At 51.3% G+C, this 22,033-nt stretch overlaps 2 protein-coding genes across 3 annotated transcripts in view; one reads left to right on the top strand and one right to left on the bottom strand.

Moving 5' to 3' along the window:
- The first annotated feature begins 202 nt into the window (after positions 1-202).
- Positions 203-10,027, top strand: Pex11g (peroxisomal biogenesis factor 11 gamma). The gene is made up of 5 exons (XM_051162961.1): positions 203-371; positions 2,376-2,564; positions 5,146-5,324; positions 8,638-8,700; positions 9,695-10,027. The coding sequence occupies exons 1-5, from the start codon at positions 312-314 to the stop codon at positions 9,927-9,929; spliced, it is 726 nt and encodes a 241-aa protein (XP_051018918.1). The 5' UTR covers positions 203-311; the 3' UTR covers positions 9,930-10,027.
- Positions 10,028-13,867: 3,840 nt separating this feature from the next.
- Positions 13,868-22,033, bottom strand: part of Arhgef18 (Rho/Rac guanine nucleotide exchange factor 18) — a 102,247-nt gene continuing 94,081 nt past the window's right edge. Inside the window, exons 21-29 of one of the 2 annotated variants that reach the window (XM_051162940.1) lie at positions 21,121-21,306; positions 18,617-18,754; positions 18,159-18,286; positions 17,479-17,535; positions 17,338-17,385; positions 16,753-17,223; positions 15,659-15,992; positions 14,661-14,786; positions 13,868-14,572 (exon numbers count right to left, since the gene is read on the bottom strand). In XM_051162940.1, the coding sequence (XP_051018897.1) occupies positions 14,406-14,572; positions 14,661-14,786; positions 15,659-15,992; positions 16,753-17,223; positions 17,338-17,385; positions 17,479-17,535; positions 18,159-18,286; positions 18,617-18,754; positions 21,121-21,306 (1,655 nt within the window). In that variant the 3' untranslated portion in view covers positions 13,868-14,405. Of the gene's footprint in view, positions 14,573-14,660; positions 14,787-15,658; positions 15,993-16,719; positions 17,224-17,337; positions 17,386-17,478; positions 17,536-18,158; positions 18,287-18,616; positions 18,755-21,120; positions 21,307-22,033 lie in introns of those variants that run through there. The other variant, XM_051162939.1, reaches the window with a different exon arrangement.

Here is a 22,033-nt window from a genome sequence, read left to right on the forward strand (position 1 = left end):
TTGGTGTGCTTTTGTTTGGACTTTCTTTTTTAATGTGGGCGATGAGTTAATTTTAAGACACATCACTCGTGAAATTGCCTAATCTAAGCAGCCATGGAACGGATTGCAACAGGCTCAGAAGGTCATTCTGGGTGCGCTTGGGTATGGAGTACGTACGTGGCAGCAATACAGTCGCAAACTGGGTTCAGGTTAGCACGCCTACGAGGCACCGGCTCTGGGACAAAGGGCAGCAGTTGCGCCTGCGCGGACCTTCAGACCCTTCCGAAAAGGAGTTTTGACCCCGCCCCGGGTGACGTCAAGATCGAGTTTCCATGGCGCTGCTGAATGGTCTAGCTTCCGCGCTGGAGTCCTACAGGACCCGGGACCGCCTGGTGAGAGGAAGCTTGGGGCTATGCGGGACCGGAGTGATCTGGAGTTTGGTCAGAACTCAGAGATGAGGAAAACTGAGGCCAGAGCTGGGGTCCTAAAAGGACCGGTATCAGCAGCCTGGTGTCTTCCCTGGGATCCTCCTATCTCAGCCTCTCAAGTTGCTGGGATGACAGGTGTGTCCCGGCACACACAACTTGAAACCAACAATTTCTGACAAGCAAATGAAATAATAAAACAACTGGGTCTGTAGCCTAGTGCTCTCTTAGCATAGACAAAGCCTTAAGGCCCATCCTCAGCACTGCATAAATCAGATTATACTGGCACAAGCCTGTGATCTCGAGCACTCACAGTGGAAAAACTAGGAGTTCAAGACCAGCCGGGGCTACTTGAGACCCTATCTCAAAATGATACCCTGCCTCAAAAACAAAAGAAACGAAGAGCCTGCTGCATTTCAGTGTTCCAAGTCTCTTATTGAATGGCTTCCTTCTCTCTGAAGTGTTCTAAGCAAATTGCTATTTTGCCTACTTTCTCGCTGCTAGACCAGGAAGAGTCTTTGTGGCCCTGCCTGTGGGCAAAGGAGAATCCAGGAGCAGGAGGCAGGAAATAGTTTTCTTTTCTTTGTCACTGTCATTTCAACCATTGGTGACACAAACTAGCACTCTTTTGGGAGTCTCCATGGCAACCCCTACCTCCTCCTTTCCCCCTTCCTGCCCCTCCAGTCCTTTCCTCTTCCCATCCCCTCCCCTCTCTCTATTGAAACGGGGTCTTTTTTTTTTTTTAATGTTCTTTTTTGTTTTTGTTTTTTGTTTTTTAAAGATTTATTTATTTATTTATTATTTACACAATGTTCTGCCTGCACTGCATGCCGGAAGAGGGCACCAGATCTCAGTATAGGTGGTTGTGAGCCACCATGTGGTTGCTGGGAATTGAACTCAGGACCTTTGGAAAAGCAGACAAGGCTCTTAACCACTGAGCCATCTCTCCAGCCCCCCCCCCTTTTTTTTTTAATATAGCCCAGACCGGCCTATAACTCACCATGTAGCCCAGGCTGTCCTTGAACTTTCTTATTCTCCTGCCTCAGCTACCCCAGTGGCATTGGGATAACAGGTGTGCTTCCCACACCTAGCTATGTGGCACCTTTTGAATTTTGTTTTTGTTTTTTCAATTAAAAAAAATTTTAATTTAATTTAATTTTTTTTACCTTTTGAATTTTGATGTCATCTAAAAGAACCTCTTCAGAACCTGGGATGCTGACCCAGTTGGTAGAATGTGTGTCTAGCATGCATGCGGCCCCGGTTTTCTGTCCCCAGCACTGTGTATCCCAGAAGTGTTGCACACCTCTCATCCCAGAGCTTGGGAGGTAGAAGCAGGAGGATTAGAAATTCTAGTCATGACCATAGGTTAGTCTGGGCTACATGAGACCTTGTATCAAACTCACAGCTACAATAAAGTTGCATCTTTAAATAAAATAGAGAAAAGGGGCCGGAGAGATGGCTCAGAGGTTAAGAGCGCCACCTGCTCTTCCAAAGGTCCTGAGTTCAATTCCCAGCAACCACATGGTGGCTCACAACCATTTATAATATGATCTGATGCTTTCTTCCGGCTTGCAGGTGTACATGCAGGCAGAAGACTGTATACATATTAAATAAATAAATATTAAAAAAAATAGAGAAAGGGGAAAAAAGCAATTTTCAGTTTGGGTTGAAAGTTTGCCGGCTCTTTTATTTATTTATTTTTTAATATATATATATAATTTTATTTATTTGTTTATTTATTTATTTTGCCGACTCTTAGAATGTTTTGGTTTTCCTAGATAGGTTGTCACTCAATGGCCCAGGCTGGCATTGAACTTGTGGTGATACTCCTGCCTCTCGGTCTCTCAAGTACTGAGAACTATAGGCCTGAGCTACCACACTCTTAGAACCCTTTCCTAAAGGGCCATGGCTGGGTGTGTGGTGGGGATTGCAGCTCAGCCCGTGATGGACACTGCTTCTGGTCTCCCGCAGATCCGGACACTGGGGTACTCTTGCCAGCTGGTCGGTGGGGTCCTAGTGGAACAAGGCCCCACCAGGTCTGAAGTTGGAAGGCGCTTGTTGGTGGTGTCAGCCCAGCTCAGCCATTGCAGGACAGTCTTGAGACTCTTTGATGACCTGGCCATGTTTGTCTACACTAAGCAGTATGGCCTGGGGACAGAGGTAACATGGCTAATGGGGCTGCAGGGAGAGGGGACTGGACCCTGCCAAGGAGCAGGAGCAATGGCCTTAGTGGGTGTTCTAAGAATTTGCTCCAAAGTGTTTCGACTGGAGATATATATATATGTACGTATGTATGTGTATGTATAAATGGCAGTATTGGCCATGGAACTGGGACCTTGCAAAAGTTATTTAAGCATTTTCCTGCTAAGCCACCTACACTGCCCCTTAGTGGGGGGATTCTAGGCAGGGGCTCTACTATTGAGCCACAACTCCAGGTTAAAAAAAAAAAATGCTGGCTATACAAACTTGGTCATCTGAATTTAGGTCCCTGGAACAGTAGACAGAGAAAACACACTTCTGGAACTTGTCTTTTGACCCCCCTCATGTGTGCTCACTTCTCCCTTTTTCTCCCCCCACCCCAGCCCTCCACCCAGGGGTGGTGGCCTACACGTGTAGTCTTTGCACTTGAGAGGTAGAGGCAAGTGGAAGTGAGGCTGAAGATCTGGGATAGGGAGGTGGTTTGGTCTGTGAAAGGCTTGGTGTGTAATCTGTAATCCTGAGAACCTGAGTGTGACTCCGAAAGCCCATGTAAAATAAGCTGGGTGTGAGAGCCCGTGCTTGTAAACCCAGTGCTGGAGAGGCAGACATGAAGACCCTTGGGGTACACTGGCCAGTCAGCCTAGCCTATTTAGTGAGCTTCAGGACAGTGAGAGACACAGTCTCAGAAAAGAGTGCAGACTGTTGAGAGGGCTCAGCGGGTAAAGCGCTCGCTGTCCAAGTATGAGGGCCTGAGTTCAAATCTCCAGGACCCACATACTTCTGGATGAGGTAATGTCCAGGACCCACATACATCTGGGTGAGGTAATGGGTCATATGACCCTAGCATTTCTACTGGGAGGTGGGAAGTGGGAACTGGAGAATCCCCGGAAGCGTGAAGGACAGGTAGTTTGGTGTGCAGAGTGGGAGACCAAGAGACTCTGTCTCAATCAAAACAGAAGGCAAGGCAAGACTGATGCTGAGGTCGTCTTCCACATGCCACACAAGTACTGTGGCGAGCAAGCATGTAGCTGTACTCACATACAAGAATGCACACCCACACCCATACCCTCCCCAACCCTCCCCCCCCAGGCCCCCGGGCCCCCTCCCCCATATACAGACCAAGTATTGAAAAACAAAAAAGGGTGCTGGACATTGGCAGTTCAAATCAGAGTTCAATGCCCAGTCCCAACACTAGAGGGCTCACAACTGTAACTCCATCTCCATAGAATCCCATGCCCTCTTGTGGCCTCCAAAAGCACTTGCGCTCATGTGCATAACACACACACACACACACACACACACACACACACACAGAGAGAGGTTCTTTTCTCTGGGAGGCTGGGCTGAGAATCTGGTCACAGAGTTTTCTTCAGCCTTCTGGAGGCTAGCTGAAGAAGGCTCTGTCCTGAGAACCGGTCACTAAGAAGGCCTTCTGGGCAGGGAGGGAGCACAGGGCAGCCACTCTCAGCTGGGATTGAGACAGTGGGAATCTGTGTCCCTTCCAGCGGGGAAGGGAGCCACCGAACTTGTGAAAAGCCAGATAACCACTGCATTTGATTAAAATAGACAGTTAAGACTCAAAGAGCTAGATTTTAATTCACTAAGCTTAGTGATAAAAGAAAGACAAGGACAGGGAGCTAGGGAGGGAGAAACGGGGAGTGCGCTGCTCCCCAAACCTCCAACCTCTGGATTTTTAAACCAAGGGTACCTGAATAGCAGGGGACACGCCCAGGACACTTCCTGGGGCTTGTCTCCAGGGCACCTTTGATACGTTTTTTCTTCAAAGAGCCAGCTTTTGGCACCTTTTGACTTAGGGTTTGCTTTTGAAGTGTCCCTGCAAGGAACTAGCCTTTTTAACACATCTGGGCCTGGTGGGTCATTTTGCCAGCAGGGGGAATGGCTCACCTATGTCTGAGCTACTGGGAGGGAGTGTTTCCTCCGCCTGCAGACAAGCCCTCCCCCCACAAATGCCCCACAGAGTTTAAGATCATCTTCAGCTACATAGTGAGTTTGAGACTGTCTTTAAAACAGTTGCTGAGGCTAGACAGGGTGGTTCCCAGCGCCCACGTCCAGCAGTTCACCAATGCCTCTACCTCCAGCTTTAAGAGAGCCTGTGCCCTCTTGTGGCCTTGGAGGGTACTCCATACACATGGGCGTGTTTGTATGTGCACACATAAAAATAAGTAAAAGTTAAACAACAGGGACAACAAACTTTGGTGTCTATCCCAGTCCCCTGAAGCAATGCCCAGGGCTGAGGTGGGGCTTGGGGTTTTGACAGCTCTTGAAGGGATTCAGTTGCCTGATTTGAGACCCAGTGAGCTGTCCAGTGAGCAGAAGCAGATCAAGTCAGGCCTGCATGGGCCTGCCCCCTCCCACCCCCAGCTCTTTTCTTGCACAGCTGTTAGTGGTGGGCTGTCTTGCCTAGGGGCCAGGGCACCCACTGTGGTCATGGAGAAATCTTGTGGCCCAGAGTGACACTGTCCTCAATGGGGCAGTGGGGAGATCTGACCTGGAGGCCTGTCTCCACCTCTTGGTTTCACAGGAGAAGGATATCTTCATTCGATGGTCATCTGTCCTGAGTAACATGGCTGACCAACTGTACTATCCCTGTGAGCATGTCGCCTGGGCTGCTGATGCCAAGGTCCTGCAGGTGGACTCTGCTCGGTGGTGGACACTGAGTACAGCCCTCTGGCTTCTCTCTCTGCTCCTCGGAGCTGTCAAGTAAGTGATGTCTGCCAGAGGGAGCACCTCAGGTCCCCAAGTGGTGATACTGTTAGCAGGCTCTAGGGGTGCCAAGCCTTACATATTACATTAGGAGGCCCAGAGGGGCATGTCTTCACATAATGTACTTTCCTTCATTATGGCTTAAAAAAAACTTATGTGCTCAGGTATTTTGTTTGCATGTATATCTGTGCATCGTGTGTGTGCAGTGCCCACGGAAGCCAGAAGAGAACCTCCGCTCCCCTGGGCCTGGAGTTAGAGACAGTTGTGAGCTGCTGCGTGGGTGCTGTGAACCAAACCCAGGTTCTCTGCAAGAGCAGCCGGTGCTCTCGGCTGCCAAGTCATGTCTGCAGCCCTTGCTATTGACCCCCTGTGTTTGTGTCTGGTAAGATAACTGCTGTAAAAGTTAAGACACGAATGTGGTCCTTTAAACAACACAGATAAGTTAGCTCACTGTGCTGGAGGCCAGAAGCTTGAAATCAGTTCTGTAGGGTAAAGTCCAGGTGGGGCAAGGCTGGTCTTCTCTTTTTCCAGTGTCTAGAGAGCCCGCATCCCGTTGCTTGTAGCTCCTTCCTCCTCCAGAGCCTTAGAATACCTCTCTGCTCCTGATCTCTATCCTCTCTCTCCCTCCCTCTCTCTCTTCTTTAGATCCATTTATTTATCTATTTATTATACAGTGCTCTGCCTGCATGTGCACTTGTAGGCCAGAAGAGGGCATCAGATCACATTTACAGATGCTTGTGAGCCACCATGTGGTTGCTGGGAATTGAACTCCAGCCCCCTCCCTCTCTCCTAACAGATGTATTTATTTTTGAAAGCTTTTAAAGATTTAGTTCCAGATTCTGTTGATGGTTTCCTGCATATGAGTGCAGTGCCCGTCCGTGCCTGAAGAGGGCACTGAGGTTCTGGGGCTGGAGTTACCTGCCGTTGTGAGCTGCCCAACTTGAGTGCTGGGAACTGAATCCACCCTCTGCAAGAGCAGTAGACTTGTTCCTGCCCACTGAGCTCCTTCTAAAGTCGCATAAAAAAATGAGTTTATTGATTATTTGCGTTTATGTGTGTATGTGGTATGTGTGTGTGCCTGTGCAGAGCCTAGAGTGGGACATGGAATTCCTCCTCTGTCACTCATTTTGCCTTTTCCTTTAAGGGCATGTCTTGGCCTGAACCCAGAGCTTGTGTTTTGGGCTAGTCTGGCAGCCAGCCAGCCTCAGGGACACCCCACCCTCACCCTCAGTGTTGGGATGGCTGGAGTGTGCACGGCCATTCCCAGCTTACTATGTGGGTGCTTCTTCCTGCACCTAACCCATGGCGCCAAGGTTGCTCCTTCCTCCTCTTCTCCTCAGTCTCTCCTCCTCTTCCGGTCTCTTTTCCAAAAGCCTGAGAACCTTAGCCATGGCTATCTCATTTGCCCTGCCTAGTTGTGATGGCTTTTTATTGGTCAAACATGAATAAGCTCTGAGGTACAAACAATTTGGGATACATGAGCCTGCTCATTTTGGGCAGACCAGACCAAGCTCCAACATCACCATGTGCATCTGGGGTTACAACTTGAGGGCATCAGGCTTGGCTGCAAGTCCTTTACCCTCTGAGCCACCCGCCGGCTCATTTTACTTATCTTGAGGTGGAACCTCATTAAATATCCCAGGCAGGCCTTGAATTCGGATCCTTTTCCTTCAGTCTCCCAAGAAGTTGGGGCAGCAGGCCTGTGCCACCATGCCAGGTTCTGGTGATTCCACTGGGTATGTGGTCCTCTGACATGCTTGGACAATACCCCGATGTATTTTCATGACTATAGTTTCTTGCTGACGTCAGCTGACCAGGTCTCCTCAAGATTGCTGTCTCCATCCCTGTGCACACTGTTGGCTGTCCCCCAGCCTCAAAGACTCTAAAGTGGACATTCAGGCCGGGCTTTTTAATGTACCCTAGGCTGCTGCTCATGGCCTCCTGTCTGTCACTGGCCCATTGCTGTGATGGGATTTGAGTTAAGTGATGGGTCCTTCCTGTGTAAGAATGTGCTTCAGCATGCACGAGGCCCTGGATTTCATCCTCAAAATTTTCATAAAATAGATGTGCTAGCACATGCCTGTCATCGCAGAACTCATGAGGTGGAGGCACAAGAGGACCAGGAGTCCATCAAGGTCATTCTACGGTGCAAGTTCAAGTCCAGCTTGGGCTGTGTGAGAATTTGTCCTAGTTTCCTTCTGTGGCTCTGACACCCTTACTGCAAGCACACTAGGGAGAAAAGGGTTTATTCGGCTTATACTTGTAGGTCACAGTACTCGAGGGGAGTAAGGGCAGGAACTCGAGGCCGAGAGCCACAGAGAAACACACTGCTTGCTGGCTCCCTCACAGGTGGCAGCACCTGCACAGTTTGGATTTGGAGCGCTGACCAGGGTGAGGGAATGAGTGATGGGTAGTAGTGACCTTAAAGAAGTGGCAGAGACTTGGGTACATGTACAGAAAAGCTGGGACTCTATCTAGTGAGCTCCAGGGAAGCCAGGGTTATATAGTGACCCTGCCTCAAAACCAAAACCATCCAACTAACCACCACCACCAAAAAATAAATAGGTAAATAAATAAAGGGGTGTATGTGTAGAAAAGCTGGGTGTGTGCACTCTAATGGAGTGGCATCTACTGCTGTTCCATGCAGGGACCTCATTTATTATGGACAACACAGGGGGAGAGGTCAGAGCATCTATTATGTGCATTATACAGGGAGGGGTTAGATAGTCTGAGAAGAAAATGTCTGCAGGCAGCAGCCTGACACTAAACATTGGAGTGGAGGATGTTTAGCTGCTGTTGCTCGTTTTGTACACATTGGTCAACCATTCACACTCAGACTCCCTGGGAAACCTTTGCCATCTCTCTGAGCCTCACCCTTTCAGGAGGCTTTGCCACTCCCATGGAGAAAGGCACTGGAGTCTTTGACATGCCCATGCCCACAATACATATTTACACAGGACTTTTGCTCCGAAGTAAATAATATGAGGCCCCACCCCATGCCCACAGGATAATCTAATCCGCAATCAAGGCTCTCCTCTCGGATGACTCTAGGCTCAGTTTGACAAAGGTAACTAGGAGAGAACCCCAACCTTTGCCTCTTCAAGCAACAAGTCTCTCTTCCAAGGCACAGCTAGTCGCCGTGCAGGAGGCTGCAAGCAGGACCACAGCTGGCCAGCCATGTATGGACAGTTTCCTGGGCTGAAGGCAGTCGAGACTCTTGCTGCCTTGGCTGATGTGGGAAGCTGACCCTGTAACCCCCACCTTGCCATACTGCTCTGTCAGGGCATTCCTGTGGTCTCCTGTGTTGCAGGTCCCTGTGGACAGTGCTGAAGCTAAGACAGAAACTGAGGAGCCCCACAGGCACCTTCATCAGGTACCATGTCCTAACCTCTCCTGCGAGGTGTACAGAGTGGCCACTTCTTTGCCCCATGACTCTGCTGACCTTTGCAGGGCTGATGAGGGAACTCTGTCCTTGGAGAGTTATCAACAGATGTCTGCCATGCCTCATAGGGCACCGGTGACAAAGTAACGTTTGGTTTAGTCACGCTCCAACTTGTGGAGACAAACAGCCAGACTGTGGGTGACCCCTAAACAGCTGCATCATTGCAAAGTCTCATCCTAGCATGGTACCTCTGTGCAAATAGGGTAGAATTGCATACAGCAGGGCTGGGAGGCCAGTCGGAAGTGGCCAGAATGTCCAATGAAGGTCCAGTGACCCTCCCCACTGCTCCATATATGGGGGAAAGTCAGCAGTCAACAGCCCTGACAGCTGTTAGGTTCAGGGATAGAGCACTACAAAAGGGGGGTGCGTGCATATGTGTGTGTTATGCTTGTGTTGTGTCTGGGATGTGTGTGGTGTGTGTGTGCTATGCTTGTGCTGTCTCTCTGATGTGGTGTGTGTGTTATGCTTGAGTGTTTCTGTAATGTATGTGATGTGTGTCATACTTGTGTTGTCTCTGTGACATATGTGGTGTGTGTGTTATGTATGCTTGCATTGTCTCTGTGATGTATGTGGTCCCTGTGTGTGCACATGTGCTATGCTTGTGGTGATTCTGTGATGTATATGTGTGTGCGTGTTTGTGTGTGTGCACACACATATGCCTTCACAGAGCTTTAGTCTCTGGGTGAGAAGTAGTGCTTTCCCAAGTAGGGAAACAGGCTTGCTAAAATGAGCATTACAGGCTGAGCCTCCTTCATGGCTGCATCCCACAGCAGGGTGGGGATATGAACTTGAGACAACAGCCACGCTTCCTATGCTCCATGCCCAGGGATCATGAAAAGGAAGCATGGAACTTAGTGCTTGATCCTTTCTGGGAGACATGGAAAGGGAAGGCAATGAGTGACTCTCTCCCCTTTCTCTCCCACAGCCAGCTGCCCAAGAGCAAGCGGAAGGCCATGGAGGCAAAGATGTCATCAGAGGTTTTAACTCTACTCAGCAACCTGGCTGACGTGGCAAACGCTGTGCACTGGTTGCCTCGAGGTGTCCTGTGGGCTGGACGCTTCCCTCCTTGGCTGGTGGGCCTCATGGGTACCACCTCCTCTCTCCTCAGCATGTACCAGGCTGCCAGGGCTGGCAGACAGGCTGAGGCAGACAGCCTCTGATGAGGCCCTGGGGGTGGTAGGTGGAGGACACTGTGGAGCTGAATGGAGGACTCAGATTCCCAGAGGGGGCCCCCGCCCCCGCCAGGGGTCCATCCGTAGTTGTGCACTCCTGGAGCTGGCCCATGAGTGTGCGGGGGGGGGGGGTGCATGGGGGAAGGGGCTGTAATGAGCTCTCTTCAAGGGCCAGCTAGAGTTTCAGGGAAAGATGCTCCTTTGGGGAGTGGGGGGCACACGGAGTACCTCAGGACTCCCAGAAACAAGGCCAGGCTCTGCTAGAGCCTCCTACCTGCTGGCTTGCCTAAAGGTGAGTGGGAGAGACATGTGGAGCCTCAGGTTGGGCTTTGGGAAAGCTAGAATACTGGAGTACCTATTAAATATCTTGGAATGGTGCCCGTTTGTATGTGAGGTGATTGGAAGAGTCACTCTCTGGCCTTCCTTCCTGTAGGCCTAACTCACGTGGTTTGCTCACACAGGTGTATGGAATGTAAGTGGGAAACCACTCATCTCTACTCCACTCAGCCTGCTGGCCTCTCAGTATCTGGTATCTCAGATTGACCCCTGCTCACCGAGCCAGGACTGGGAAGTTCTACACTTCCTGCAGTCCTGGGAGGGGAATGGTAGGATGTTGCCTCCAGGAAGGCCACACCTCAATGAGGGAACAATCATGCCCGTCATGTGTCTCAGACCTCAAGGACCACAGAGGACTCATTTAAGCTTGGGCCAGGCCATGCTTGCTGGCCTCTCTGAAGACGTGTAGAGTTGTATCCTATACCAAAGAGGCTATGGTTGGCAGGGTCTTTTTGGTTTTAAACACTTTTAAGTTTTTATTACATTTTAGTGTGTGTGTCACAACCTCCACCATACAAGTCATGGGGATTGAACTTAGTTTGTCAGGCTTGGCTGCAAACACCTTTACCTATGGAGCCATCTCACCAGTTCACATGTATGATTTTTCAATCTGAAAGCCAAGAATGATTTTTGAGAGGCTCTGGGCCCAGGCTAGAAGACTGAATACAGCTGCCTTTGAACTTGACATGAGACCAACCTTTAGTGTCAGACACTCCTGATGTATAGACCAGCCTTGTTTCCTAAGTGCAGAAATTTCTTTCCTCCCCTTTCCCTCCCCTGCAATTTTTGGTACTAGGGATGGATGACTCACGTGTTCTAATGTCCATATACAAGGCCCCCTAACTTCCACCCTTCTGGCGTTGGCCAAAGACCAAGAAACTTTTTCACAAGGAAGACGTGGTTGTGAACAATTGGGATGCTGGGACCACTTGGGGTACTGGGGTACAAGAGGGACCCCAGCAGAGTACTCTACCCTTTCCCTTGTGGGTGGGGCTCATGGGTAGGCCAGTGTCAGTCTCCTGTCCCTGTGGTGGTCCTACCTGCTCCAGCTATCATGAACATCAGCCTGATGTCTTGGTATCTGGTCCCCACCTGCAGTCTGAGCCCAAGAGGCCCTCAGAGCAGTGCCTCACCTAGTCAGGGTGTCAGGAGGACAGAGCTTTGGGTGGGAAGGCCTCTGACACTAACCACATGTGCTGCAGACACAGAACAAAAGGACAGATGCTCCCAGAAATGGCGGCTCATCTGCTCCTGTGGTTCTAGATAAGGATGGAACTAAGATCTCACATGTATTAGCCAAGTCCTCCAGCCCCTCCAGCCATTGTAGCTTGCTTATTCTGTGCTTGAGACAAGGCTTCATGGGGACCAGGCTGCCTTGAACTTACTAGGCAGTCAAGGATGCTTAAAACATTTGCTTTTTATTTGGAGATAGGGTCTCACTTCATAGCCCTGGCTGGCCTCAAACTCATAGAGGTCGGCCTGTCTTTGCCTTCTGAGTGCTGGCATTAAAGCTGTGTGCCATTCTACTCGATGAAACTTATATATATACAAAACTTGTGTATGTGCCCTAGTGTATGTATGTACAACATGCATGTCTGGTGCCTATGGAGGGAAGAGGTCAGATCCCCTAGAACTGGAGTTATAATTTGGAGCCACCATGGGAACCAAACTCAGGTCCTGTGTAAGGGCAGCCAGTGCTCCTAAACATTCAACCACCTTTCCAGCCCCCAGACCTTAAACATTAAAAGAGAGTGTATATGTGAATGCAGGCATGAGTAGAGGTCAGAGGCCAACCTCAGGCCCCAGCTGTGTGAGACCCGGTCTCTTCATTGTCCGTGGCTGGCCAGTGGGTTTCCAGGGATCTCATCTCTACTTCCCATCACACGGTAGGAGTGCTGGGATTGTGGATGCATGCTTCTGAACCTGGATGTTGACCTGGTTCAGGCCCTCACACTCCCACGGCTTGCAAGCACGTGAGCCATTTCCACAGCCCCACTGTAAACTCCGGATCCTCCCCCTTCACCTCCTGAGTGCTCAGATTGCAAGTGTGCACCACCACGTCCAACTGCAGATAGAATCTAGGGCTTCATGTATGTTAGGGAAATACCCTTCCAGCTCGCCCAACATGCACGGGTCTGCACCCACAGTACCTGCACCCACAGTACCAGCTCACCCTTCTACATTCATGTTCCCTGTCCCCCAAATCTCGGCAGGAGACAGCTCCGTGCTCCCCACTCCCAAGTCCAAAGAAGGTCGGCTTCAGCCTGAGGTCCTTTGGACACTTTATTGCTAGAATTGTAAGTTCTAGGGCGGCTGCAGAGTACCCTGTGGCCAGGATGCTCTCTGTAACCACTGAAAATAATCATAGGGCAGGCGAAGATCACAATGGACAAGGGATGTCACTCAACCTCAGAGATGGGAATGCTGCTGACTCACCCGCTTTACAAACGAGATCCACCAGGAAGGAACCTGCGGCTGCTGGTGACAGGTAAACTGACGACACTGTCCTACTGTGTGCAGTACACGGCTGAGAACTGCCTGCCACCTTGCGGGGGGTTGCACTGACTTCTACCTCAGGGCCAGGTGTAAATCATTTGAACTTTTAAATAAACCCAAGAAATCATGGTGTCTGATGGTGAGCCCACTCAGCTCAGGGGTGGGGTTCTGGAATGTTCTCTTCAGAGTGGGAACATAAAAGTCAGCTTTCCTAAAGTGCTCTGATAAATCTCAGTATAAAAATACACAAAACACTGATTAGCAACATGGCACAGATGAGGTCTGGTAACAGAGACACACTCTGGACACAAGACAGAGACAGGGTACGAGCTGTTGGGGTGCTGGGGTCTATGAGCCTAGGGGTGAGGACAAGGGGGCCCCCCACACCACACCTGGTACTCTCAAGTCATTAGAGAGCAGCACTTTCAGCACCCTGTGGCTTACCAGCTGTTGGACTCTTGGTTACCACATCCACAGTCACCCCCTGAGCCTATGGGTGTTATAGTCTTGGCTCTGGAGGACTCTTGTTCATGCCAGTGGTCCCTGCATGTTCCGGTTCCACAGCAGTGGGGATAACCTGGCTCTCTGCATTTGGTACCACAGGGCAGGGCTTCTTGGTAAGGGTTCCCTAGGATGCTGGGCTCTGGGACTGAGAGCCATCAGTGTAGGACTTGGCCCTGCTGTCAGTACTTCAGGGGGCTGCAGCAGGGAAGCCTGGGTGAGGATGACTGTACCTCAGACAGCCAGGCCTGAGTCTGATGGGAGCTGGAACTCAGACCTGCCCAGCTTTGGGAACAAGACCAGCCCAGCCCAGCTGTTGTCGTGACTCCTGCACAGGTTGTAAGACTTACTTAGCAGAGGTGACACCAAGATGGCCATCTGTGGCTACTCACTGCCAATGTCACTGGGCCATCCCTCCATATGTCCCTGAATGTGTTAGCTCTGCCTTTCTGGCAAGACACTGATGAGACCAGGGAAAACCTGTTCAGTTCATAGGGACCAAACACTGACTGACTGGGATATGTGCTGCCCTGCTGAGCCTGGATCCTACATTTCAGGACATTAGGTTGAGAAAAACACCAACCTGCTATAAGGAGTGACAGTCCAGTAACTCCTCTTCAGATTGATTTCAGAACCCACAGACCTAGTCCATTGCTACCTGGCATCTGCCCGAACCTGCCCACCCCTGTGGCCCCAACACTGCCAAGTTCATTTACTGGTCAAAGCTCCCTGTGGCCTCTGGTGCCTAACGACTCAGGATTCCGGGGGTTATGGAGCCTGCCCCCGGAACAGATGTCTTTTCAGATGTGCCTCCTCAGTTTCCTGGCCCCCTGGGTTTGTTGTGCTCTCAAACAGCTCCATGTGGTTTAGCTGGGGTTCCACCTTCAATTTAAAAGACCTTTGTTTGCATGTACATATATAAAAAGAGGCTTAAGGGACTACCCACACTTTACCACTAACTCTATAGAGAGCGCTGAGACCCAAAACACCAACAGGGCAACCTCAGGTGAACAAGTGCCTGACTGCTTGGGCAGGGGAAAGACATGGCCAGTCAGGAACACCCATGGGATCCCCAGAAATGGAAAGGGTTATCAGGACAGAAAAGGGTCTGCTCTTGGGGCCATGGCCTCCTCAGAAGAAGATGACATCTTCCTTGCCAACTTCATCCTTGGCGGTGAGTGGTGTGGTTGGCAGCGAGGGTACCGGGGACGCAGGTGGCAGGGATGTGCCTCCGGACTTGAAGAAAGCCTCAGGGGGCATGGCAGCTGGGGCCGGGGTTGGGGCTGGGAAGCAGGGGTCTAGAAGAGAGGTAGGGGGGGCGCACACAGAGGTGTTAGAAGCTGCCAGGAGCAGTGGGTAGCCCTAGTGCCCAGTGGCTGGGCTTACCTGGGGCAGGGGCAGTTCCATGGGTGGCAGTCAGGATGGGGCTCAGCGAGCGGCGGTTTCGTGATGCATTTTCATCCTTGCCTATGATCTTGTTGAGAAGCAGCTGCTGCTTGAGGTCGAAGGATGCTGGAAGAGAGAGGCGCCGGAGCCGGACTTGAGGGCCACCTGGTGGGCCTCGCTTACCTGATACTTCCCCATGGGCAGCCAGATAAGCACTTTGAAAGGTGGCACAGAGTCACTCAATGTTGGGACAAGAGAAGGGTGTGGCTTCCAGCAAAGGTCTTTTGCCAGTGATCATTAGGACATGGATTCTGCTCACGGAGAAGGTCCCAGAACATCCTCTGTGTTCACAGGGAATAGGGAGTCTCTATGGGGAGGGGACAAAGATCCTGCGTACATCCCCTAGGACCTGTCCTGTGTCCAGCTGTGAGGTTCTAAGGAAATGGTATGGTGATTAGTTTTACCAACACATAACCTGGGACAAAGGTCTGGGGGGAAGGACTGGCTACATCCGGCTGACCTGTGGGTATGTCTGTGTGTGTGTGTGTGGGGTCTGTCTTGTTAGCCTTAATCAATGTGGAAGACCCAGCCTGAAAGTGGGCCCCACGATTCCTTAGATTTGGCCCCTGGTCTGGGTAAGAGTGGAGAAAGCTGGCCGGGCACTGAGCAAACACGCATTCGTGTCTCTCTGCTCTTGACAGTGGATATGCCTGGCTGCCTGAAGCTCCTGCTGGCTTGATGCCTCGTGGACTGGAACCTAGAGCTGTGAGCTAACAAGGCATTTCACTAAGTTGCTTTTTTTTTTTGTCATGGTGTTTTTGATCACAGCAACAAAAATGCAACCGGAAAGAGGAAGTACTCTGCCTTCTTGCCCGTGATGGTGCTTGGCTGTCTGTCTCACTGTCCGAGGTCTGCATTTCAGTTCTGCTGGTGGGACACAGCTCTCCATTGGGAAGGGTGTGGAGCCCGTGAGCTTTGGGAATGGGGGTACAACTCACTTGAGCTCTCCCAACGCTGGGAACCCCTACTCTTGCTGCTCTTATCCTTGCCACCCTTGGTGGAGGCAGCCAGCTTGGTGGGGATCTGCTGCTGCACAGCCGTCTGCCTCTGAATCTGGTTGGTGGCACTGAGCAGCTGGATGGGCACATCGCTCTTGGCTGGCCGGCTCTCTGCAGGGGCACTGTCCCAGCGGGCCACCTCAGGGCGCTCTCCGTACTCAGGTCCTGTGCCAGGCAGCAGCATGCTCCCTTGGGTCCCTGGTGCTTTGGCTAGGGCCAAGCGCCCCTCCAGCCCATCGCCATTGAAGCTGGGAGGATGGCTTGCAGGCTGGGCCTGAAATTAATAGGAAGACACATCCTGTCGCTGCTGAGCCTGCTGGTGGCTATTAACCCCACACCGGGCTTCCTAACCTTTTGGTGGCTCCGGCTTAGAGAGGACCTGGTAAACTCTCTGAGACGAATGAGTGTTGCCCACCCAGCTCTGGGCCCCGTTTGCAGCCGGGAAGGTCTAGTCTGCACTCTGCGGAGCACTGCTTCCATCTAAAGTTGCTTCTGGTGATTGACAGTCAGTGGAACATACTAGTATAGAATATACCCATCGTCCCACTGAGCCGCCATACACCAGCTTTCTCTCTCTCACACACATATATGGCCACACACTTTATATCGGGCTACTCATAGAAACTGTTTTGGTTTTTTTTTGTTTTTTGTTTTTTTGAGATAGGGTCTCTCTGTGAAGCCCTGGCTCTTTTTGGAACTCTATGTAGACCAGGCTGGCCTCAAACTCACAGAGATCCATTCCTGCCTCCTGAATGCTGGGACTAAAGGCATGTGTCACTTGGAGTGGCTCGCCCCTCCCCTCTCCCGGGGTTTCACATAACCCATGTGGCCTTGAACTTGCTAAAGTTTTAATGATCTAATCCTCCAGCCTCCCCATCTCGAGTGGTTATAGGATGGCAGGCCTATGTCACCACACTTTTTTTTTTTTTTTAAGTGCAGTGCTGGAGTTGGAACCAGGGGTTTTGTGCACACGGCAAGTACAAAACTGAGCCCCGTTTCTAACTTAGTGGGTTTGACTATACAGGCCCACTCACCTCTGCCAGCACCTCTGGTGGTAACGCTCCCGGTGCGGTATTCTGTTTCTTGAACCTGCGCAGCAGCTCTAGGCGTTCTCGTTCGCGGTCCACTGCACGCTGGGCCTCGCGCAGACGCTCCAGGTCGTGCTGGTAGGCCTGGCGCTGGCGCTCCAACTCCGTGCGCTCCTGCTCCAGCCGCTGGCGCAGCTGGCGCGCCTCGCCCTCTCGCTCCTGCAGTCGCGCCCCTGCCAGCTCCAGTTCCTGCTGCTGGCGTGCCCGCTCCCGCTCCCAGCGCTGCTGCTCCTGGCGTAGCTGGCTCTGCAGCTTCTCCACTCCCGCCCGCTCCTCACGCTGCTTCTCAAAGTTGCGCTGCCGCTCTTGCTCTAGCAAGAGGTTCCCACGTGTTGACTGCAGGCGGAACTGCTTCTCCCGCTCCTGGATGGCTACTCGCTGCATCTCCACGTAACTATCCTGTTGGGCAATGACTGCCTGGGGACAGGGACAGGGACAGGGGTGGAGTTTGATGAGAGTCAGGCCCTTGGCTAGACCAGGCCAAGCAGCTACAGGCCAGAGCATCCATTCCCTCCCTGATGCTGCAGGTACCTGGAGACTGAGAAGCAGCTGCGACAGTGTCTGGACCCGGTGGACCAGCTGCAGAGAGAAAGCCAAATTGGTCTACCTGGTGATGGTCCACAGGGCATGTGGGTATGCCCTCCCTGGGGGGAGATGGACCAGGGACGGTACCTCTGACTCCAGGACAGTGGGCAGACATGAGCCACTCTCTGTGCTAGGCATCTCCACCTGTGAAAACAAGGATCATAGTATCAAATGGGACTAATCTAAAGCACCACATCTCACTATGAGAGGAGACACGTCTTTCGCAAGGGATGCAGAACTCAGCTGGGCTATGATGGTGGGGCACAATGGCCATCTGATGTACACGCCCATCTGAGAATCTGGAAAATGAAGGTGTTGGGAAGCCTGGGGGCTAGGTGGGTAGCTGACGTCCAGCTCTATAGTAGGGTGGGTTGGAAGGGAAGCTTGTGTGGCCATGCCGGCACAGGGTCAAGCTTCAGATCCAGCTAGGGCAGGTGGCCTTTGTGTCTAGAAACCTCAGGAACAATGGATAGGTTCAGAGTGCACTGAGTCAAAGGGGGAGGGAAGGGCCTGCCACATGCCAGGAGTGTGGGTAGACACTTGTTACACGCTCTGGATAACTTGTGGTTCCGATGTGGGGTTTTTGGGCCTGCAGAGGTCAAGGCAACTACATTGTACCTATCTTCTCCTCTGCTTCCCTGCCAAGTCACCGCCTGCCATTCCCAGGGCTCTGGCAAGATTAATTTTGAAGGCTGTCATATCAGCGGCAGTTACGTCAGCTTGGACTGTCTGTACTGGGGCAATCAACATTACCAGAAGCCACTCACCGCCTGTGGTGATTCCTCGCAGCCACTGGGGGTGTTGCTGTCACAAGGCTTGGAGTCTGGACTGCTTGTAGGTCCCTGCCAGTCTTGGGGCCTGGGGTCACTGTTGTACATCTTCTTAAAGCTGCCACCTGGTGATCCCAAATCAAGCACAAAAGGATGCTATGAATCCCACAGGGCTTGGGGTGCTCCCCCCCCACAACCCCATCTATGTAATAAATACAGCCTAGGGTGTTCCTGGAAGCCTGCCACAGAGCCCTGGCTTTGTGGTACAGAGCCCACGACACCCAGAGGGCTTAGGAATGCTCTCAGAAATTACACTCCAACTCCAGAGAGATAGCTCAGCTGTTAAAGGCTAAGGCTCACAACTAAAATCTCAAGAAATTACACTGTACAGGATCCTGGATCTGCCGCTTGTGAGCGTCCCAAGGCACAGCCCCAGAGAAAGGTGACATACTTACTCTTGCTGGGGCTGCCCACACTGTCATAGCCTCCGAAGGTCTCAGCCCTCCGAGGCAGGCCTGCAGAGACACCTCCCTCCTCCACTTGGCTACTGGTACTGCCCAGCTGCTGGCAGAGCAGGCTCTGGATGCCCTCAACTGTGAGGAAGAGGTGGGGGACATGAGTCAGCAGGTGGTGGGGCAGCCCAGACCTTGGCCAGGACCAAGCGTGGCAGTGAGTGCTGGGAATGACAGGTATACATCAATATCTTGGCATAGGCAGGCTGGCGACAGAACCCAGTGCTAGGCAAGCGCTCTAACAGTGAAGCCCCATCCTGAGCCATCATCCTCAGCATCTAAGGGAGAGGGGAAGGCAATTGGCCAGCCATTGACTTAGGAGGCAGGCTTCTTAAGATTCAGGGAGTTCTGAAGGGAGGCTTATTTAAGACTCAAGAAGTCAACAATGCACAAATCTCAGGAAGTCTCTGAAACTTACCAGAAGTTTGATAAACAGAAAGGACTGCTGGGAAGAAAAGCCTTTCCAACCTGTCCAGCCAACTTCACTTGTAATCTTTTTTTTTTTTTTTTAAAGATTTATTTATTTATTATTATGTATACAGTGTTTTGCCTGCATGTACACCTGCAGGCCAAAAGAAGACATCAGATCACATTAGAGATGGTTGTGAGCCACCATGTGGTTGCTGGGAATTGAACTCAGGACCTTTGGAAGAGCAGGCGGCGCTCTTAACCACTGAGCCATCTCTCCAGCCCCTTCACTTGTAATCTTGAAGAGCATTTCAGGGTCCCAGCTTTCATTAGCTGTTGCCTAGGCTGGGGTGGATTTCAGCGACGCAGCTGCCTTTTAAGTTGTTAGTAACCCCTCACCCCTGGTCCTTCTGTGACCCCCGCCAAGTTGGACTGGTGTTATGGTTACTTAGGTGTGTCATTAGTTCCCTATATGGGATGAAGATGTGTGTGCGTTCATGTCTCCTCAAAAACATTCTCACACAAACTACAGAGAGGAGCCATACGGGCTTTGTGACTTTTTTCTCCAGCTCATCAGGGCACCTGCTACATCTAGGCCCCTAAGTCAGCCTAGGGATGTGACGCACCAGTCTCTACCTATGTCCAGTAACAAACAGATGTTAAGTGAGAGCCACACACAGGAGGGCTGCCCACGGGGGTAAGGGTGGTCTACATACCCTTTAATGGCCTGCCACCATTCAAAGTCTCTAGCCAGCTGAAGAGGTAGGGAGAATATCCCCAGGCCAGGTACTAGATTTGTGAGTGTCATTGGAGGCCAAGAACAATGGCCACAGGAGACAGAGTTGGAAGGGCAATGCGGGCATGGCTGGAGGGAGAAAGATACCCATTGGGTCTTTGCTAAGCTGGGCAGGCAAGGGGTTCCATGGTCTGACTTGCGGATGGAAGAGAGCCACTAAACACCACTAAACACCGTGCTGGACAGATGCGGCCCTGGTGGCTGCAATGGTGCCACTAGCAGCTCCTGTAGCACTCAAGGCTCCCCTTACCAGGACTAGCCTTGAGGCTAGCAGAGGGATCTCGGCAAGGTCAGGGTAGAACGTGTGTGGAGATAATATGTACTCAGTGGTTTACACAATGGCTATTAATGCCTAGCAGCCTGCCAGAGCTAGAGGTGGGGTTCAGGCCCAAGTTTAGGGTATACTTCTGGACTCTAGAAGTCCCTCAAAAGAATGTGTATATACAGGCCTCTCCTGTATTCTTATACTGTGCTCTACTCCTCTTTACTCTTTCTGCACTGTTCTTAAGTAGCTTTTCTCTTCTGTCTGTTCTCATGAGAGTTGGGTGTATCCTACCTCTGACTCATCCTGCCAAGCCCTTCTCCTATTCATCACTTTGTCTGTCCCTCAACTAGACAGCATTGTTTGGGATTAAAGGTCTATAGTAGCCGGGCGTGGTGGCGCACGCCTTAAATCCCAGCACTCGGGAGGCAGAGGCAGGCGGATCGCTGTGAGTTCGAGGCCAGCCTGGACTACAAAGCGAGTTCAGGACAGCCAAGGCTACACAGAGAGACTCTGTCTCGAAAAACCAAAAAAAAAAAAAAAAAAGTCTATAGTAAAGGTGTGTCTGCATCCCAGACAGAGGGATTAAAGGTGTGTGGTAAGGGTGTGCCTATATTCCAGCTGGATCACACAGACCTAGGTCTTTGGAGATGATGCCCTGCCAGAACAGCCATGTTGCTGGATTAAAATTCCTCCCTCCAACAGAGCCACAGCCCTTAACCTTGAATCAACTTTAGGCTCCTTAGGTTAACAAGGTCACCCAGGGAGTGTTTGCTAAGAAAGTGCTTAAAGGATTTGGGTGGAGCTTAGTTGTAGAGCCCTCGCATGTGTTGGATTCCCTGGATTCCAAAAAACCAAAATGAGGTGGTCCTGGATAGGCGGGTCGGCCAGAGTCCTGGGCCTAGCTTTGGTTCCCCTCCCTCCCCCCCAGGCAGCCCACTGGTGAAATATCATAACAGCACAGTGAGATCACTGACTTACTCTCACTCATGGCAGATCTGAGAATCTGTTCCCCGCGAAGGGTCTCGGAGGGGTCTCCGCATCCTCGGAAGAGGGCTCGGTACTGGGACGACTCATCCATCCCACTCAGCTCGGCCATCTCTAGGTAGATCTGCTGCTTTTCCAGAAGGCTCTGGGTGATGAGCTGGTCTTTCAGGCTCAGTCGCTCTATTGGAGAACCCAGAGGTGGTGGTGGTCAGCCTCAGCCACCTGCTCTTAGAGTCAGGCTGTGAGGATGGAGCCTGAGGCTCAAAGGCAGACTCCCTATCCTCCCTCCCTCCAACACCACTAGCCTTGCAATGTGGTTCTGTTCTCTTAACTGCTCCTCTCATCCCCACTATGAACACCAAAATGGTGGATAAGTGCCTGGACAGTTAGGAGTCTGGAAGAGAGAGCCTTGAAAGACATTTTCTTTCTTTCTATTTTTTTTTTTTTTTTAATTTAAAAAATGTTATGTTCTGGGTGGGTGCTGGGTCTGAACTCTGGCGCACAAGGTTATGCAGCAAGTGCTCTTAACCACTGAACCATCTCTCCAGCCCTGTTTAGTCTTGTGTGTGTGTGTGTGTGTGTGTGTGTGTGTGTGTGTTTAAGAAATGATTTTATTCTTCCCTAGGGTTAGGGTTAGGACCTGCCAAGTACACCCATGACGTCAGTTGTCAGGCTCAGTGGCAAGTACTTTACCAGCTGAGCCATCCTGTCTGCTCAGAAGACAGAGCTGTTAGTGACTAATTTTGATTTTGAGATGTCCTCTTGCTATACGCTCTTGGTCCTCCTGGTAACAGGAGATACATGCCTTATACCTGTTAAGCTGGTAACAGCTGTATAATGCAGGCTGGCTGCGAACTTGCATCAATCCTACCACCTCCGCCTCAAAGGTTATAGATCTTGCGGCTGG

The sequence above is a fragment of the Acomys russatus genome, chromosome 19 (genome assembly GCF_903995435.1).
Source record: "Acomys russatus chromosome 19, mAcoRus1.1, whole genome shotgun sequence".
NCBI classification, from domain to species: domain Eukaryota; kingdom Metazoa; phylum Chordata; class Mammalia; order Rodentia; family Muridae; genus Acomys; species Acomys russatus.

Bases quoted from the DNA above. Each gene is read 5' to 3' on its own strand.
- Pex11g (XM_051162961.1), top strand. From the start codon at position 312: ATGGCGCTGCTGAATGGTCTAGCTTCCGCGCTGGAGTCCTACAGGACC. The intron at 372-2,375 runs GTGAGAGGAAGC...GGTCTCCCGCAG, and splicing joins ACAGGACCCGGGACCGCCTG to ATCCGGACACTGGGGTACTC. The intron at 8,701-9,694 runs GTACCATGTCCT...TCTCTCCCACAG, and splicing joins CCCACAGGCACCTTCATCAG to CCAGCTGCCCAAGAGCAAGC.